The sequence below is a fragment of the Chironomus tepperi genome, unplaced genomic scaffold (genome assembly GCF_022539635.2).
Source record: "Chironomus tepperi strain 1889 unplaced genomic scaffold, CSIRO-AGI_Ctep_v1 contig_298, whole genome shotgun sequence".
NCBI classification, from domain to species: Eukaryota; Metazoa; Arthropoda; class Insecta; order Diptera; family Chironomidae; genus Chironomus; species Chironomus tepperi.
The window spans coordinates 1,313,673-1,334,590 of record NW_027226420.1 but is presented as its reverse complement, the minus strand read 5'-3'; the positions used below and the strand labels follow the sequence as shown (position 1 = coordinate 1,334,590).

Below are 20,918 nucleotides of genomic sequence, written 5' to 3'. Positions count from 1 at the left end.
CGCTTATAATTAATATTTATTCACTCTAATTATAATTTCTGGTATATTTTAAATATTGTGTTGCTGCACATTCGACTTTTACATTTATTTTTGGGCGTGCTATCGACTATAAAGTTTTGCTGCTTTACAACACCTCGAAACTGTACATTTTTTGCAAATTATTTCTAAAAACTTTTTCCTACGTGTGCATGTATTGCAGTCGATGGCTTATTAACGCATCATGACTTTTTGCATGATTCTCATTCTCGCAGCGGTAAGCATTGCTGACGACCTTCACATGAAGCAATTGCCAATACACGGCATGATATTAAAACGCGTCACTGCCACTTTTTTATTAATGTGTGTGACTTTATGTTTCAGCAAGATCATAGTGCAAATGAGTGCCACTTTTGAGTGACCATTGTGAGACCTTTACATGATTTCAGCGATGCTATTATCGACATTGAAGGACGTTGTCTTTTGGTGCCATTTTTTTTGTTTATTTATTTAACTTTTTTTTTTTGTGCTGTTTGTTAAAAGTCATGAAAAAAAATGTAAAATCATGTCAATTAAATATTTATGATGTTTTTTAAGAAAACATTTATGAAGTTTTATGGCTTGCAACATCACCAACAGTGCACGATTTTTGTTCATCCATCAATTTGCTGTCGTTGAGTGTTGACGACGATGACGGAGGCGTTATTTATATTATCAATCATGAAAAAATAAATATTGCTGATCAATAACGGTCGTAAATGTTTTGAAATATTTTTCTAGCATCATTTTGTTGTTGTTTATTGATATGGTATTGCCGTTGAGAGGCTTTAAGCAGTGCGATGTGGTAGATATAGCTTGATGGAGATCAAATGGCTTGAAAACAGATGTTAGAGGTTGATTTTTTGATTATACTTTAGTTATAGTAAAGCTTATGATGGAAATGCTCCGAGTTTTCGATTTCAAGACACAATGACGTCTTTTAGCTCACTTTCCGCAAACAGGTCAACATTTATGTAAGATTTTAGGATCCTAGACGGCACACGACGCCAAATTAGCCTGATGACAGCTTCTTGTCAACTTGAGAACATTGGTTAAGTGTCAGGCTTGTTGACACTGTACTGACCTGCTACTCAAATTGTATAATCATGCTTTTGAGGGACCTATGCCTTAAAGTTAGTGATTATGGTGCATTTAGAATTCTAAAGCTATCCAACTCTCATATTTTGGGTAAATTAAAGCACAAACAGTTCCCAAGGTCATCGGAAGTTGATCCGATGACATCTTCAACTACCATAAACAAGGAACTACCCAAATCTATGCATCCAGATACCATAACTATTACTAAATCAACAATTAAGCCATTAATACATCCAATCAGTTAACAACTTAGTTAATCTTCTTTGTCAACAATCTAATCATCTCCATCCAAGCACTAAGCTACTTAATCAACGCCAAATATCACAAAAGCCTGTCTTTTATCATAAACGGCAATTTTATTTATACTTCTCAACAGCATGAATGTCATCATTTATAAAAAAATATGTCGATATCTTAAATCAGATAATTTTTTTTGAAGGATTTCCATCATCAACATATCATAAAGTTACTCCACATCTAGCCATCAGCATATGCTGATTGAATAACTTCCTTATACATTTTTTTTGTTATTCTTTTCTTTTATTTTATTTTTATTGCCATTATTGTGGTCATACAAATGCCTAACAATGGGTCACGTGGATATAGTAATGCAGAACGAATTTTTATTATACAGTCGACTTCCCGACTCACAATCACATAGTGGTCAGGGGTGGGGAACCTTTTATTGTACGCGACACACCTTTGTGGTATCGCGGCGCACGTTATAGGATTCATGACATACACCAGTGTGGCGCAGCACATATATTGTCACATTAGTGTGTCGCAGCACACATATTGCAACACTAGTGTAGCGCAGTACATTGATTGCCACACAAGTGTGTCACACAACACATATTGTCACGCTAGTGTGTCGCACCACACAGGTTGCCACATTAGTGTGTCGCACAAGAACGATTGTTACATTAGTGTGTCGCATAACATAGGTTGCCACACAATTGTTTCGCAACACACAAGTTGCCATGCTAGTGTGTCGCAGTGCACAAGTTGCCCATCACTGACAAAGGCTTGTATCATTCGAACGTTATTTCTCAGCATAAAAATAGACATAAAGTATTGTTTGTTTTTTAAAGATTATTATAATCTTTAGATTAATATGCAAAATAGTTCAATAATTTTGTTATTACACTATATCTATAGATGAATAATTTTACTTTCATTATTCAAATTGTAGTCGAAAAAACAAAAACTTTCTTTTGTTGAGCAAGAGATAGAAGACCCGATAATACATACTTTTATGGCTTATGCTTAAAATATTCATAAATTTCCTCTCAATATCTCTTATTTTTGATTATCGTTGGAATGTGAAGAAGGTTTAGTATTTCCTCAATGTAAACGCATTGATGCGATGATAAAATGCGATAAATGCCACTGACCGATGTACTTGTTGATTTCCCCTTTTTGCGTATCTTTCTGTCTGTCTGACTTGCTTTTTATTTTTGCGATGTTACGTAGTCATATGGCTGATTTGCATCAAAAATTAGGTATTTTAATGGGCAATCGTGTCGCAAATTTTGTGGATTATATTGAATATGCAGATTAGGTGATTATGGAGTTGAAATGTTGCTCAATATTGGGGGAAAAAGTGTTTTTTTGACAAATTTGAATTTAACGGTTATTTTATTTTTGAATTTTGAGTTTTCTGGATTTTGGAATTTCAACTTTTTGAACGCTGTTAGAATTTTTTGAATTTTCAAAAGAAATTCAAGCTCAAATCTTAAAAAGCTGCTAAAATTTTGAAATTTTTGAAAGTCGTTAAAATTTTGAAATTTAGAAAACCGTTAAAATCTTCAAATTCCCTTTAAATTTTCAAATCTTCAAAAACCGTTAAATATTTCAAGTCTTCAAAAGTCGTTAAATCTTCAACCTATATTCATACTTTAAATCATCAATCCACAACATACGTCGACAGTCCCATCCAGCACCATTAACGCATTCCTCGAATCATTATTTGTTTTTCCTCAATCTCATCCAAGTCAACGTTAGCTCCGCACGTTTCAACAACTAATGAAATTGAAATAATTTTTGCGTCTCCGACACTCTCGTTGACTTCCTCAACAAATCTCTCTCGACAATCTCATGCATATGGCATAAGATGCATAATCAGTGAAACTCATCCATTACGATAATAAGCAGTCGGTTGCGTATTTATTTAATACATTTCAGTCCGTCTCTCATTTTCATCTTGTGTCTCCAGACAAACGGCACTGTGTTGTTTTACGATTCATTAATCGTGTTGTTAGTAGACAAAAAAACAAAAAAATAATGCAGCTTACATAATTACACGGAGAGGCTGCGGTGACTCCTCAATTTCGTCTTCGACATATCTGTGGGAAAATATTCGATACACACGAGGAGGAACAAGAAGTTATGTGATACTTTCTCACAATTCCATTCCTGGTTTTGTGGCTGTAATAAATCTGGCAAATCACAGAAATTGATCACAAAAATGTGAGACTAAGGAAATTCCATTACAAATTAATGAAGGTCGAGACACCCAAGTACATACAAGACTTATTGCGTCAATATTTTATTATGGCTGATGATGAGTCACTGATGCATTACCATACATAGTTCTTCAATTATAAATCTGATGCCGCCACCGATCGATTTATTTATTTATTTATTCTTAAAACATCATCAGTGCCGTTCATAAAGAAGAGAAAAATGTAAATTTATGAGATCTTACTTAGGGGGTTGTCCATAAGTGATGGGTATGTTGTGATGAGATTTGATGGGTTAAAATTTATGGTGCAAAAGGACTTGTCCAGATTCATCTCAGCTCTATTTAAGGATTCAGAATTGTATTTGGAACCTTTAAGAGCTTTAATTTCAATTTAAAATTGATTAGTGAATTCTATCCCGATCGGATAGAGTTTAATCCCATCTAGACGACTTAAGTCGTTCTTAGACCTAAACAAACAGCTAGTCAAATGAAAAGCTGTCCATTTGGGTTATATTAACTCAGATATACAGCACATAATCATCCCTAAGCAGTTGTGTGGCTAATTGTCGCTTTAGAGCTCTATAGATCTTAGAACCAGTGTTAAAGTCCCGGTCAATTCTTGTTAGACGCATAGAGAATAGAGATATGTAGACAGACAGATATTGCACCAAATTGACAATCAGACCGATAAAACCATCAAAAATACCTTTAATCCCCAAATCCCACCTCCTACCTCATCCAGTAACTCCCTTTGTTAGACATCATAAGCCAATAACCCCATCCATCCACTCTCAACGCTCTTAAGTCTACATGCAAGAAAAAATCCCTTCAAGGAAGTTCCTTAAGAGAGGATTAGTAAGAATTTTACCGTTGTACTTCTCCTTTGTGTCTGCAACTAAGGAACATTGACAAATGGAAGATAAAAATTACAAGGAAATGTGGACTAAACCGAAACTAATGGAACTTGATGTGTGAACTTTTTGTTTATTGTTATTACATGGTAGGAATGCAGCAAAAGATGAGAATTAAGTCAGAAAATGAAGGTTTAGTGTTACTTCTCTTGTGCATGAACAAATGGAAGAATCATGTACGATTTTTTAGCGGAATTTTTCGTGAACAAAGGCAGACACTCACTGACTTATTGACAGGAACATTGGGAGTGATACAGTTTTATGTATCTTATTTTTTTGGAATGTGACTTTATTGCAGCTTAGTGCTCGTAAATTTACAATTTTCAAGGAAATTTTCAACATTCTTTCTTTTACACCTTAAAGACCTTCATTAATGCTATTAAATTTCAATAAGGAGAATTCTAAGCCACACTTTTTGGAGGCTCGTGTTGCTATTAATCATGTTTTGACATAATACGATGACAATTTATTTATTTTAATCCATCTAGGTGTGGAAAAAGTTTGAAAGTATATCGTGTTGCACCCATTTTGATCTTATAGAATGATCGCAGATAAGTTTGTAATGTCGAGTGGACTGTGAATGACGTTGGTCAGTGTAATACAGGAAGAAACAGGGGATTATCTTGTCTAGATTGGGATTTTTTGCAGGAAATGACAAAAAATTCGTTAACTTTGAATCTAAGTTCAAAAATTTGAATAATTTGAATATTTTTTGACCGTTGAATCAAAATTTGAATATTTTTTAACCGTTACATCAAAATTTGAATATTTTTTGACCGTTAAATAAAAATTTAAATATTTTTGACTTTTGAGTTTCAAATTTATTTTGACAGTTAATAAATTATTGAAAATTCCTGCATTTTAAGTCTTTTTCATCAATACCGCTAAGTAACAGAAGTCAAAAATGCACATCCTGACACCATTAAGCCATAATATCCATCAAACATGAACAAAACTCACTTAACAATTAACATTATTTCAATAATTTGCACTTAATTAAAAATCCCTTAATTAAGTGTCCAACTTTAGATAAAAATGCACCCCAAAACTTCACTCAATTGCCCACTTTCAAACTAATTTTTTCCTTTTTCGGCATCATCAGCTGCCGACACATGAACATCAAGAAGAATTAATCGCCACAACACGACATTCAAAAACGTGTGTGGATTAAACGCAAAGAAGTTGTGTATTTATGTGCATTTGCTTCTTCACTTCTTCTTGCATGAATTTTCAATTTCTTCTTCACGATTTAATTTTTAATTTTATTGCAATTTCGCGGCATTATTTCTCGATGGTCATGTTTGCGCAAAAATACCAGACTGATTAATGATCAATTTAATTGATTTTTTTATTTCGGGGAGATGAATTTTCAATGCGGAAAATTTGATGAGTAATGAGTGTGAATATACACGATTGTGGAATGGAACTAATTAGATGATGAATGTCATTGGGAATGAATCTTCAATTTGCGCTGCTGTTGGTCAGTTTTGAGTTGATTGAGAATGATGATTATCAATTTTAAATGAGGAATTGTTTAAAAATGTTTAAAATAATTTGTAACGGTCGAAAAATATTTGAATCATTTTATAAAGGTCAAAAAACATTTGAATCTTATTGTAACGGTCGAAAAATATTTGAATTTTTAAATAACGGCCAATTTAAGCCTAAATATTTGAAAAACAATTCATCGCCGCTTCTGATGACTTTGCAGCTTCCCTTTATTCATATTGAAATAAATATCGACAGCCATGACTCAATGACCCTCTTAATTACCCTTTGAAATGCATGAAATTATTGTTTTCCGATAATGAAGAATGTTTACAGATCAATTTCCGCAGTAATTCATCAAAAAATCGATCTGCTGCCCAATGTATGATAAAAATCACCATGCCAAAATGTCATGCATATCAAATCAACTCTAGAATTCAATTGTATATCCAATAAAAATTCCCATAATTTTTAATTCGCATTGAAACAATAAACACAAAAAATTAAAGGAATGCCATTGCAAAAATTACCTTATATGAAGGCACAAAATCAGCTCAGTGAAATCTCGAATATTTATTGCCTTACATTTTTAAAAAGTGTGTCTAATACAAAAAAATAGGTGTGACATAAGCATGCAAATTAAAGTAGATGAAATGAGTCATACCGAAAATTGTACTTAATTGAACATACTGTCAAATCAGCATGAGGAAATGATGGCAAATCTCTAGTGCTGTACTGGTTTTAATTTTCATTGTCTCTAAGTCTAGCCTGAGATTTGTTAAGAACCTTAAGTAGTGATTAATAATTATTTGTGGGTGGTCCAGTCACGTCAGTCACAAGATAACTGCCCATACAGCACAGATCAATAAACATTGACATATTAATGATGATATTTAGGTATGAAAAAAATTGGCAAAGTCCTTCTTGCCCTGCCCAATGTCTTACTAACAGTTGCTAATTGCTCTACAAGATTAATAAACAATAGGAAAAATTTGAAACTCATGCTGTACGTATATCCAAGAGATCTAAATTCATTGCCATCAGATTCATAATCTTGTGAATGATGAAAAACATTCCACACATATGAGAGTTATTTACCATACCATATGATCTGGTTACCTTGTCCAATATTCATTGTTAATTGTGGCGCTTTTGGCAGCTACGGTTTATTGAATGAGATCCTATATGTAGCGTGTGTATATTTTTATTTTCATGCAAAAACGGCTAGCCCAAAAATTATTGGAAATATAAAGCATATGGGGGATATACAATGGGATTTGTTTGTACAATAATATTCATATATGCTCATATTGTTCGCTTAACTGTGCATTGCTAAGTGGATTGTTGAATATGTGGAAAAATGAGGGTTTGAATGGATATATGAGGAATAAAATTGCTTGTAATGTCTTGAGCATTGTGCTGATTATTGTCATGTTGATAGTACTTCTGTGGAGTGATTGAGAGGTTGGCTTCTGGCAGGGAATCGAACTTACGTCCTCACAGAGCACAGGATTCTATTAAATTTAACCAATCGACAACCATACATTTGGCAGATTTGCTTCCTAATGGATCAACTCAACCTGCCTGATTCGCTTCCATATGACTCAATACCCAAGATTCCACTATGCTACGACACAACAAGATTCATATCATGTCAACAATCAAGTAATTTATTGACGAAATCAAAATTCCACAATTTAACGACATTTCATAATTTAAATTTCACATGCAACAATTCCAATACTTCATAGCTTAACACCCCTTGAAAAATATTTGTAAACATTTCGCAAAATCAATTAATTTAATTGCATTTAATCAATTATATCTCAAGCAATTCATTTTATTGTCCATACTTAAGACATATCAACAATCAAACTTGCATAAGTTGAACATTTTGACTTTAAATCTGAATCAAGTTGCTGTGAATAACAAGTTATAATTATTCGCCTAAGAAAATGGGTTATAAATAGTTTTGTGAAGTAATTGGAGCGTATGATCGATAGCTAATTTTCAAATAATTGACAGGAAGTTTATTGGCAGATAAATCTAAGCTTTAATACACATTATTTCATGGGTTAGTGATCTGATGTTTATGTCGAGGAGTTCTCCTAATTTGTTATTAAATTAATTTTTTTATAATTGTATCAAAAAATCTCTTCCTTATAGAATTGGCTTGTGTGGCTTTGAGAATCCAATGCGTGATGCAAAAACAGTCGAAGTAAAGCGTCAAATTGGTCAGGTAAGAAATAAACAGAAATCACCATTACTAATGCAATAGAACATTTGCTTGCTGTAGCTGTTTACTTGTCTAAATGGTACCTGCTAATGTACAACATATTTAATTGTAATGTTACTCGAAAATATCATGCAATTCAAAATGCTAAAGTGCTTCATGTTCATATATATATTTTTTTATATTGAGTTGCCACATAATATTCAAACAAGTTTCCGAGTGCTTGAATATTATGCTTCTTAAAAAGACTTAACTGACGTATAAAGCTTGTCGATCAATGATGAACTTTAAAGGCACCTAAACCACAATTTCGATTGAAGATGAGACGAAAACAAGTTCAACATTGCAATGCTACACGCTAAAACAATTACATTTATTACCGATCTTATAAGATCATGGCCAATTTTGAGGTTATATACGATGAAATAGGCTCTAGTTCATGATGAATGACGCTTTAAAATCAATCATAAATCGATTCATGCATAAATATTTCATTAGTATCGTCTGATGTCTTAGTTTTCTCGCTTTAGAATCTCAATGCGAAAACTAAACATTATTTGAACGGCATTAACAACAATAGACATCCATTTATGGTTTAATATTATTTTTTTTTTTATCAAATAATTTATAATTTATCCACCACTTATGTAAGGTATCGGCATTTTTGTTTATTATTTTAAATTGCTAGGTAAACTTAATGATTTTAAATGAGTTTTATAATTCGGAATTGTGGATTAGAATGTCTAAATGGTTGATATAATTATGTATTGGAGTGTGCCAATAAACATTTAGTGGATGTGGTTATGATTTTCAATAATTGAAGTATCTTTTGTTGAGTAATATTGTAATTTATTAGATTTTAGATGTTTAGTTTAGTAAGAATCGAATATTCCTTGAAAAGATGCAAAATATTTCTCAAAAAGATGCAAAAATTCTATAAAAAGATGACAAAAAATTGCATTTAAGAATGAAGCAAGTAAGATTTTTAAAGATGCGAAGTTTTTGAAAAAGATGCAAAAATTCAATGAAAAGATGCAAAAATTTTGCATAATTGTATGAGAAGATGCAAATAAAATTTTGAAAGATGCAAAAAAAATTAAAATGATAATTTAAAGAGACCAAAAGGATGCGAAATTTTAATAAAAATTGTAAAAGATGCAGAAAAGACGCGAAAAATTTGTTCTAAGACGCAAAAAAAATTCCTTCAAAACTTAATCACCCTCATAAAATTCCAATCATTCTCCTTAAAACTAAAACTCAATTCACAGGCCACACAACACCAAAAAAATCCCAAAATCATCATAATTGCCTTTTAATCTAAAGAACAAAATACTTAAAGATTTCCGTCTCATTTGTGGGACATTTCGTGCTCATACCTTTTTGTATACTAATTCGTGTGGCTTAACAAAAAAAAAACAAGTTACAAATAACACACAATGTGTTCAATTTTCATAATAGAATTTAATGCTATTTCTATTAATAGTGTGCGACCTTGCACGGCCAATATTAAGAGAGAAATAAATATCAATTCTAAAGAGGGAGAGTGGAATAAGTCATAATAAATAAGGAATATGAAGAAATAAAAAAAATGGCAAATCATTGTTCAAAAGTTCTAAATAAATTGTGTGACTGTATTTGTGTTGTGTGGCACAACAACAGCGCAAATCCATTTAGGCACTCTTATTAATAATAATTCTGAACAATAACAGGAGCTAAAAAAGCATTAAATTCCAATTATGCAAAAATGTTATTTGTTCTTTTGATTCTAAGCATTTGATTGAAGATCTCAGACTCTTAATGATGAATTGTGTTATTGACTCCTCACGATGTCGGTTATAATTAGCCCATATAAATGTTCTCGTGCTAAAAGATCAAATAAATAAAGACTAAGCACCACACAAAAAAACAGGTTTCCATTTTTCAAATGTGCTGTTGTCGGAACGTCAAATGAAATCGAAAGTCCTTTGTTAGAAATTATTACAAATTTGTAGAGAAATGACTGCTCGAACCTGCAGTTCACTGTGGCTGCAGATGTCGAAACTCTTTTTTAGGCAAAAAAAGACACACATTAAAATATTCACATAAATTGATACTAACATGCCGGATGTCTACGGCCAGAATTATGCAAATTTATTCAGAATTCTGGTTTGACTTAGAAATGCCAAATGTCCACAGCACCAAACTTGTAAATTTTAATTTAATTTAATTTTCTAAATTCCCATATTAAATAAAAGGGACAATTAGTCATCAATGTCAATGGGATACCTGCTAACTCCATTAGAATCCGCGATCCCAGATTATTTAGATGATTTATATCCAAATAGCATGTATCAACTTTATTTTGATACCGTATATAATCAACAATTACTGGTTGACGCGTTAAAAATTGTAATTTGATGCCAATGATGGTATGTGTGTGTGTGTGAGTGCTGTGAAAATAAAGAATGAGGGAATTAAAGCAGTCAATTTACAGTCCAATCGACCTTGATTTAAGCTCGCTTAAATGAATTAATTTAGTCATCAATGTGTCATGAGAGAGTCAATGATATAGGCTGAATGCGGCTAAAGACAAAAAAAAACAAAATTCGGATCAAGTTTTAGTATCTGAGAGAGGCCGATTGTATCAATGGATTAAAAATTAAGCTAATATAGCTTTTGTTTCTGTATTGTATCAAAAGTGCGTTCAGTAAAATCTTTCGCATCTCAAGTACGTTCAGTAAAATTTTTTGCATCAAAAGTGCGTTCAGTAAAATCCTTCGCATCAAAAGTACGTTTAGTAAAAATTTTCGCATCCAAAATGCGTTCAATTACATTTTTCGCATCAAAAGTACATTCAGTATAATCTTTCGCATCAAAATGACGTTCAATAACAGATTTCGCATTTTCAGTGCTTTCAGTAACATGTTTCGCATCAACAGTGCGTTCAGTAACATTTTTCGCGTCAAAAGTACGTTCAGTGAAATTTTTCGCACCAGAAGTGCGTTTAGTAACGTATTTGCATCCTCAGTGTGTTCAGTAACATTTTTCGCATCAAAAGTGTATTCAGTAAAAAATGCAAAAATTCAAAATAATTCCAGAATACACAAAACACACACGCATGTCAGTAGCCTCATCAAATTGATGCGGTGTTTATTTGTATCTATATCTGTATGAGCATGTTCATATATGAAAAGAGAGAGCGCAAAATGCCAATTGACGACCTTGAGGTGCGATCAACAAGTCTCTTTTCTATAAATAAACAATTTTCAAGTTTTGAGACGGATGACCATTTATTATTTTTTTCTTATACTACACATCCGTACCCTTGATGACAATTTTAATTTTTTTTTCGTGAATATATACAATACAAAAGTGGAAGTGACGTACTTTCACATAAAGACAATTCGAGTCAATTTTTCAACGAGACATGTACTCTTTCGTTCTGTACTGTACAAAAAAACCTGTATCAGGTATCTTCATGTTCATTTATTATGCCATTCAGAGCAAAAACAGAAACATTAAAGATTCACTTTAAAAAAAAGCTTGTTTCTCAAGGAAAACCGCAACACGTTCGTTCTCTTCTGTTGGAACTTGAATCAGAAAATATATATACGCCATGATCATTGTCTTTGTGCTTTACTTCCGATCATCATTTATATCATCTCTTTATATTCATGCTCTTATTGCAATTGAACTTGAAATACTTTAAGACGATTTATGAATGACTTTACACAAAAGAAATCACGCACTTCTTCATCCAAAAATATATATGGATATACTCATGTGTCTATTTTCATTATGCTTTCAGGGTGTCAAGATCAAAATGGATGATGCTGGAAATATTTTACTGAGACGTTATGCCAAGAGTAATGTTTATATTAAATCAACATCAAGTGCAACAAATGAAGAGACAGCAATCGGGGCGGATGTGCTGAAAGCGCCAAATCAATGCTTAGAAGTTGAAAAAGTTTATAAAGTAAGTATTATTTTTGTGTTTTGAAGCTTTTATGTCGCATTTTTGAGGTGGAGATGAGTTATTGAGGATTAAGTGATTTGATGGAAACAAGTTAAGGTGTGGAAATTGGAGGAATTGAGTGTTTTTTTTGGTTACTCATATAAAATTGATCAGATTTGGTTTTAAAATGAATTCGTTGAAAGTTAAGCTGCTGGATCTTGATATTTACATGCTGTAGATTACGATAAGGTTAATATACAGTAAGACAGTTCAATTAGGAACTAAACAGGCACAAAATTTGTAAATTTCGTCAAAAATTCCTTTGTTTACAAAGTTTTGGCGTTAAAAATTCAAAAATTCATCCTTAAAACACTCAAATTTCTCATCCTAGACCACATTCTACCTCATCATCTCCGCCATCCAACTAATGCCACTAAAAGCAACTGTTCCTTCCTCTAACTGTTTACCTCACCTAATAATTCTCTTCTATTATTTTTATTGCCATTTTCAAAACAGATTTTCGATATGAAAAAATTCCAAGCAAACGTAAATAGAGAATTGAGTCGCTCATATCCCGATCGTAGACGCCTCGAGACACAGTGCCTATCAATAATTAATTTTGTTAAAACAGAAAATGAAATTCTAGAATGTCCAATTTGGATTATGATAGTAAACGTAGTGGCCATGGATATGTTAAAAAGCAAATTGCCCCCAGGTAAGTCATTGGATGTATTGGAACTAATTAAGGAGTCTCTCGTTCAAATCAAATTTAAATCTATCATGCAAATTTACACTTTACATGCTGTAAAGTGAATCATGCTTAAGGCATATTTAACGGTTGCTTTTGAGTTTGAAAAAAGTGAATTTTTATATTTTTTCCCGCCAATTGTTACATAATTATAATACCAAACAATTTAGTACTTCTATTCATTCATCTAGCATTTAATAATGAAAAATATGAAAATATTTGAAAGATTTATGAACAATTGGGGTTCAAAGAAATATTGAAATAGATAGTTCGTGTATGTCTGTATGTGTTCTCATATAAATATGAGGCCATGCAATGCCATAAACAAGTGCCTTTTGTGTTTATTTAAATCATTTTCATTTGTCTTTTGCAATTTTTGCTTTTTGTAAAAGCTTTTTCATTAATTATTGAAAAAAAACCATTTCTAATCGATTTTAATGCTCTTTGCATGGTTTAATTAGACATTACATCATCATAAGCATCGTCGTCTAGTCGTCAAAATTATTACTAAACAATTAAATGCCAATTATAGGACTGGATCTTTCACGCAAAGAGTAGAAATTTTTATCGTTGCTTTGGGGCATTTTGAAGCGGTTTTGGGTCATGTTTGCAGAAATGTTAATAGACATGATGATGTTATGAGCTTGTTGGGCTGACTGTTTGACTAAGCAATCATTGAATTTATAAAAAATTTGAAAAATTTTGAATTTTGGAAAAAAAAGTTTGTTAAATTTTGAATTTTTGAAAGCCGTTAATCTTCAAAACTCCAAAACCAGTTGATTTTTTTGAATTTTTGAAAACCGTTAAATTTCAAAAACCGTTAATTTTCAAATCTTCAATAGTTCATAAGCTAATAAGCTTCAAGCCAAACCAAGCAAATCTGACCTTTGTTGTCACAAAAAATGCGCGTCATTTAAACATCAATCCATTGTCTTTTGCCACACAATTTTGTATTTATTTGAAGAAAACAGAATTGACCATCATCATTATTATTTCCATAACTCTTCATACGTTTCGTCTTCGAAAATACCAAAAAAATAAAATAAAAAAAAGCGATACGGTATTTGAAGACACATTGATATTTACATGCACACAAGCAGATATTTGCGTAACAACTTCTTTGTTGTATTTCATTTCGTTTCAATTTGATTATACGGTAAATGTGTCATTGATCTTCTTCAATCGTCAATTATTTGCCTTAATGTGCATGCACATCCACAGTCTCTAACGATTCTCAAATGTTTCATCTTGCTTGGATATTATATTTGTAAAAGGCAATATTTTGTCTTAATGCAAAGAAGAAGCTATGCTAAAAGGGTATGACATACAGTTCAAAATTTATATATTTTTCTTACAATTCTACTTAAATGTCATCACATGTTCGACTTATATATGATTGATTGATGGATGACAAAAAGTTTAGTCTTACTGGATTCAAATGATGTGTTAATGCAATTTAATTAATAGCTCTGATGCATTTGCAACACTTGTCAGATATTTCAATATCTTTTTTTATTTTCGAGACTTGATATTTTCAATTTTTTTGATGTTTATGCCTTGAATTGAATGTAAATATCACTGTCATTATGAAGCAGGTTTCATTGAGATGCGAAATGATATGTTTATGATGTGTGTATTTGGTTCAATTTGAATTGTAGATGAAGATAATTTTGGAGATATTTGATTTGAGTGATTTTCAATGTTTTTGGAAGTTTGTGACAATAATAACGGTCTTTAGAGATTTGAAATTTGAGATGAAAGGGAAAATGCGAGATTAAACGGTTTTCTAAAATTTGAGAATGTAAGAAAGATGCAGGAATTTTGAAAAGCAGGTTGTAATCTTGAAAATGATGCAAAAAATTTGAAAATGAGGCAGAAATTTTGAAAATGATGCAAAATTTTTGACAAAGATGCAAACCTTTTGGAAATGATGCAAAAATTCAAAAAAGATGCAAACTCTTAAAATTTATGTCAAAAATGATGCAGAAATTATTAAGATTGCTCTAAAAACGACGCAAAACCTCAAAAATCAAGCAAACTTCAAAACAAAGACGTAAACCTACAACAACAACGCAAAATATTCAAGCTTTAAACTTTTGCATCACCTCAAACGCTTCAAACAATTTTCCAATATCCGCCACAGAAATAAAAAAGACCCAACCTAAAGTCAATCATTGAACTCAAAAGACGAGAATTCTCGAAATAAAAATTTTTCATTGTGAAATTCTTACAATCCAATTTTTTTTAATACCGGATTTTAATTAAGCAATCTATCATTACTGAAATCATGGCATCAAGCCACCATAAATCAAAATTGTTATGACAGCCTTTTGGCCAACATATGTGAACTGTTGTTCACGTTGATTAATTAAAAATTGTGTCATAAATAGTCATTCTGTCGTCAACGTAGGTCTTGTGTGTCTTACTGCAACTTTAAATATCCATAATTTATTGATTGTTATTTATGTCATCAATTAAAATCAGTTCCCGTGACAAATTTAATTAAAAAAATTTCGATTTAAATTAGCCTAAATACCAATTCCGATAGTTTATTTGGTCACGGAAGCACATGAAAGTGTCACTTCTACTTTTGCGTATCCGGCTATCGGACACAAAGTTGCATTAAATCAATTGACAAAAGGTTAGATTAGTCAGAATAAAGGAGAAATTGTGACAATTTTACGACTGACTTAATTGAATTAATCTTATTAATTGTTTAACGATCTGTGACGAAGTCAAAATAAGTCCGGCAAAATTAAAATTACTCAACAATTGATATTTACGGTTAAAATTAACATTATTATGAGTTAAGTTTCAAATCGACATACATCGTGCCAGGGGAAGTAAGAATTCCATTGAATGAAGCGAAAATCGCACATTTTTGATGCTGAGTAAATATAATTAATGGTAATAAAGGAATAACAATAACAAAAATTTAAGTTCATAACTGGGTTATTACACTTCAAGCATCTATCTCACGACTTTAACAACTTGTGAACTATTCTATAACTTTTGCATATCCACATATGGGAATGAAAAATCATTTTTAATGAATCACAAACTGTAAATGCCAATTTGCATACACACGTGTTTTATTAGATATTTATTATTATTATTTTACTGTGGTCTTCGCACGTCAAGCTTGATGGGCTTAAAAAATGAAATTTCTAAGAATTTAGCACATTAAAAATTGCTGTACTTGATAATTAAGTTGACTTGAAGTTAGGTCTATCCAATAAATTATCAATTCAAGTGCTCAATATGTCAATGAAGCAGCTGGTGACTTTCTTAAGGTTGCATTCAGTATAAACTCATGTTACCATGTCCTACTCAACCCTCAATTTCAGGAAAAATTAAAAAATAAATTATTCTCCTATCTACAATCTCCTATAGATCAGATTCAAGTCATTTCCAATGAAAATTGATATTTTTGTCGATTTTTTTTTAAGAAACTTTCCTGAATTGAAATCCTTCAGATCATGTGAAGTATTGAATATTCATTATTGAATCATGATGATATTCCAATTTAAAGTCAAAGAATTTCGAAGGTTGAAGCATGAAGTTCTATTGAATTATAGAGAAAAAAGATCTACAACATTGTTGTAGAAGCTATGAATCAATAAGACCCGAACGGTACTGGTTGATGACTAGGAGGAATGTATGTTTGTATGCTTGGGAATGGAATGCAGTTAGTCACAGTTTGTGTATCGCGAATACAGAACTTAATTGCTTAGTAGGCAGTACAGTTCAATTGTGGTCCATGACATAATTTAGAAGCTAGCTTAATCGTTGGTGACCCTTTGCCATAGTAAAATAGCACTCGAATCCCACTATACATTCCCTATGATCGAGCTTGGATGGTTAGGATCGATTGCAACACATTCTTGCCACTATGCCTCTATTCCTGCGTCATAGAACCTAATTGAGGGCAAATCCAGAAATTTCCCGCCCTATACAACTCGGGTAAATATTCTAAGAATCAAATTCAGCAATATTTTTGAACTTCTCAATAAACAACTCAAGAAGATCCAGGATAAGCAACAAATTCCTTCTATAATATCAATAAAACTCCTACTAAATGCTCTAAAGTCTAATAATAAATTAAGCAACAAACAAGTAACAGAAATTATGGTAATAATTTTTACTGTAAATATCATAACACTTACATTGTATACATGCATATTTTGTGTCTTTATTCAAAAGAAGTCATCTCTTTACGGATGCTTGTTTTCTGTGATGGCATTGAACTCTTTCGTACTATATGTTATTTAAAGTTATTTTTATTAATGAGAAAAACAAATTCAATTCTGTTTTTATTTAATGTATGGGAACATGCCTGCAAAATTGAAGTGTGGATAGGTTAAGTGACTGTCCTTGCTGCTGCATCCTTATTGTTTTGGAATGCTTATGACGGTTAAGGGTTTTGGAATGTAGAATTGAACTAGAATATTTGAATTTTGTGCAGTAAAATTGACAATTTAAGACACAAAGTCTAATATTCATCCTGGAAAGCTTATCCCATAGCCATACCAAACTCCCCCAATATCGAATTGCCTCTTTAGCAGTGATGGTGAACCTTTTAATTTTCGAGGCACATCTTGGTGATAAGCCTCGACCGAAACCTCACACGATACATGGTTCGTGGCATTTCTAACCATTTTTAACGATATACTAATGTGCCGCGGCACACAGATTGCCTACTCCTGTTCTATACTTTCGCATTTTTATCTCGTCCACTTCCAATTTACATAAATTTTACATAAACCTAGAATTATATTCTTGTACTTTTATATGTCACATAAATATTTGTCATTACGACGACGATGTCGGCGACAACAGATGATGATGACTATAATAATATTCTATCTGTGTAGAATTTGCTCTTACTGGTGCTATAAAAGTTGAAAAATAAATAAATAATAAAAGAGAAAATTGTTGACACAGAAATTTTAATGGATATGCGAAATTCTATGAAGACAGTGACGAATGCTAATGGGAAGAATAAATATTAGATGGGTGCTTTTAAGCACATCATTAATCAACAATTCACAATATAACTGCGATGCTTTAACTATAAGTAGGAATAATGTGATAATTTAGAGTGAATTGTGCATTAATAATTTTTTTTTGAAGGCATTAAAATGAGCTTAATGTCTTTATATTGAGCTTATAACTTATTAATATGAATCTTATTATTTGCTACTTGATTCTTAACAAGCTTGTAACTGATTCCACTGCACATTAAGTAATAAGTCTAGACATTTTATTCCTCAAGCCGATTTACTGCAGGTTTGGGTCGTAACCACAAATTTTGAGTAGGAATTGCTGTATACTGTTAAAATACAGCTAAGGAATCAGCAATTAACTTTCAAAATTTGTCTGTAATTAAGCAATCCAAAAAACCTTAGAAATTGACAAGTTCATATCAGATTAATCAAGCTAATTCCGTTCACTTCATATCAATAAGCCTCGATTTCACACCAATAAACCACAAAAATCTCTCAAATGTCAATCTAAATTCATAAAAAAAACTTGATAATTTCATTTACGAAACCTCATAAACCATAAAAACATAATTACTGATCAATTAATCTCCTATTTAGTACGAGGTCGCCATTTCCTTTCGCTCGACAAGTTCATAAAGAAATAAAGTTGTCCACGCACAAGAAAATGTCTTGTAAATTATCAAGCAATTATCACTCAATCATATCTGAACGTAATTTTGTTATGAATTTATAAAAATAGCTTTTTTGTGTCTCTTGACATTCCATTCCATTCTCAATGTACTATTTTTTATTATTAAAAAAATAATATAAAACACGTTATTAGTTGAAGACATTCGAGCAGGTATGTCATTATGACACATTGTTTTTTGCTTGCAATTGCATGTATGTGTAAAACACCGCAAGTATTGTCATGAAATGACATTACTAGAAATGCTGTTCTGAATAATCAATTAGGAATAGAAAGATAGAATGCATACAAGCAGGTGAAATAGAATATTCCACAAATTCTGTGAATTTGCTGGAAGATTTTCCTATCTTATTGGATATTTTAGCCAATTTAAGCAATGTTGTTGAATGTTTCGTACTCACTTTGGATTTGATGACTGTTTGGTGCTTTATTTAGGAGATTGATGCTTTATACACCTTGAATTACAATAATTTGATGATTTTCACAATTTTTCACAAAATTTCACATGAAAACTTGATCAACTTTGAAAAATTCATTGCAATTTCAAGCCCTTTGAAAATTCAAATTCCAAAAGTTCGTTACATCATAAAATATTACAAAATGCATCTAATCATGCCATAATTAGCATCATAATCTCATGTAATCTGATTCTCACTACAAAATGCGCTCAAATTACCCAATTAAGCACAACAACAAAGCAATCTATGCTTTTCTTATGAATAAACAAAACAGCTTATTTACGCAAATTATTATGCTTCGGTTTTTAAGCGGTTTTTATGTATCTTTACTTATGCTGTCGTTCTTACATTGACACAACAATATTCCGCTGGTTGTCAACAAATGTCGTGTATATATAGTCGCATGCTGCCTCTTATCTATTTAGCTACAATATAATTTAATGGCCAATTTAAAGCGACTTCATACGCATTCCGTACAAGCAAACAAATAACAAAAAAAAATAAAGTAGCGACTTTGATTGTTCAATAGTTTCCTTCTCACACTAATTGCATTCTGACATTCACAATTCTATTCATAAACATTACATTCTGAACGTGAAAGAGAAGTTCCTTCCTAATGAATTTATTTGCAATATTCTTGATTTTAATGAATATCATTCTTTTGCAGTTCAACGTCCTGTTGATATAAAGAATCGTCCACGTATTCCAATACCTGATGAAGATCCATACAGTGAAGCTGGTAATAGTGCAAGTAGTTCTGGTTCATCAGCTGGTGGTAGTGGATCAGCTGGCGAAGGTAATGGTAGAGATCGCGTTGCAGCTACACGTGATCAACTTTTAATTCAAACACAATTGATTGGCACACGAAGGAGCGAAAAACCTCCGCAATTGCCACCAAGAGATAATGTCTATCATCATGACATGCCAAAAGTGAGTAGACATGACTTATTTTGAAATATGTAAATTTTTAATCTGATTTTCTCGATAAAATTCAATAGCCTGATTATGATGACATTGAGGGAAGCGATGGTGGAATGATGAAGACATTGGCCCGAGGTGGTAAATCTGACAAGGGCAAGGATAAGCAGAAATATGGTAAGACAATAGACTTTGTGACTTAATTTTTGAATATATCCAATTCCTTTAAATCACTAGACGACCCTTACTATTGTGGCTTAAAAGCACGTGTGCCGAATTTCGCAAAAGGCAATGGCATAAATAGCAGTAATGCTAGTAATAAGGAAAGTAAAGCAGTTAATGGAACGATAAGTGAGAAAAAGACAAGTTTCTTTGGTGTTAAGAAAGACAGCAAGAAGGACAAAGAGAAGGAAAAGGAGAAGGAGAAGGAAAAAGAGAAGGAAAAGGAATCAAAGGACAAAGATTTAGTATCACCAAAACAGCGTCCATCAGTTGCACATTTGCCACATCCAGCATCATTCTCAACATTGTATCAATTACATCAAATGCAAAATGGAATGGTCAATGGTACACTTAAGCACAATGGTATATACAATCGTCATTTTTCACAACCGGAGCCCTACATGTGGCATGCAAAGAGCTATGAGAGTGGAATAGGTAAGGATGTCCATTAATATTTTTAGAATTGGCAAATTTGCGGTTTGTTTTTATCTTGTATATCAAAATGTCATCGATGGTCAATGGCTTGTTAAGTGGATGCAGATAGCCAAAATCAAATACTCAGCACCTTCAAGCTGTGATTACTTCATTCAAGTAATTTGTGAATCACTGTGAATTTTGAAATTTTGTGACCTTGATTATAAAATTTTTAATGAGACATTGAAGTTGAATGGAGCAGAAGATTTGATGGTCGGAGCTTGTAGTTTATAATTGAAGTTTGTGATTCTAAGTGTAAAC

The 20,918-nt window shown here is 32.0% G+C and overlaps 1 protein-coding gene across 1 annotated transcript in view; it reads left to right on the top strand.

Moving 5' to 3' along the window:
• Positions 1 to 20,650, top strand: part of LOC139092212 (uncharacterized) — a 58,120-nt gene extending 37,470 nt beyond the window's left edge. The window contains exons 4-9 of the mRNA XM_070642539.1: positions 8,143 to 8,215; positions 11,997 to 12,164; positions 12,660 to 12,858; positions 19,711 to 19,973; positions 20,042 to 20,138; positions 20,199 to 20,650. Of these exons, the coding sequence (XP_070498640.1) occupies positions 8,143 to 8,215; positions 11,997 to 12,164; positions 12,660 to 12,858; positions 19,711 to 19,973; positions 20,042 to 20,138; positions 20,199 to 20,635 (1,237 nt within the window). The 3' untranslated portion in view covers positions 20,636 to 20,650. The remainder of the gene's footprint in view (positions 1 to 8,142; positions 8,216 to 11,996; positions 12,165 to 12,659; positions 12,859 to 19,710; positions 19,974 to 20,041; positions 20,139 to 20,198) is intronic.
• Positions 20,651 to 20,918: the final 268 nt, after the last annotated feature.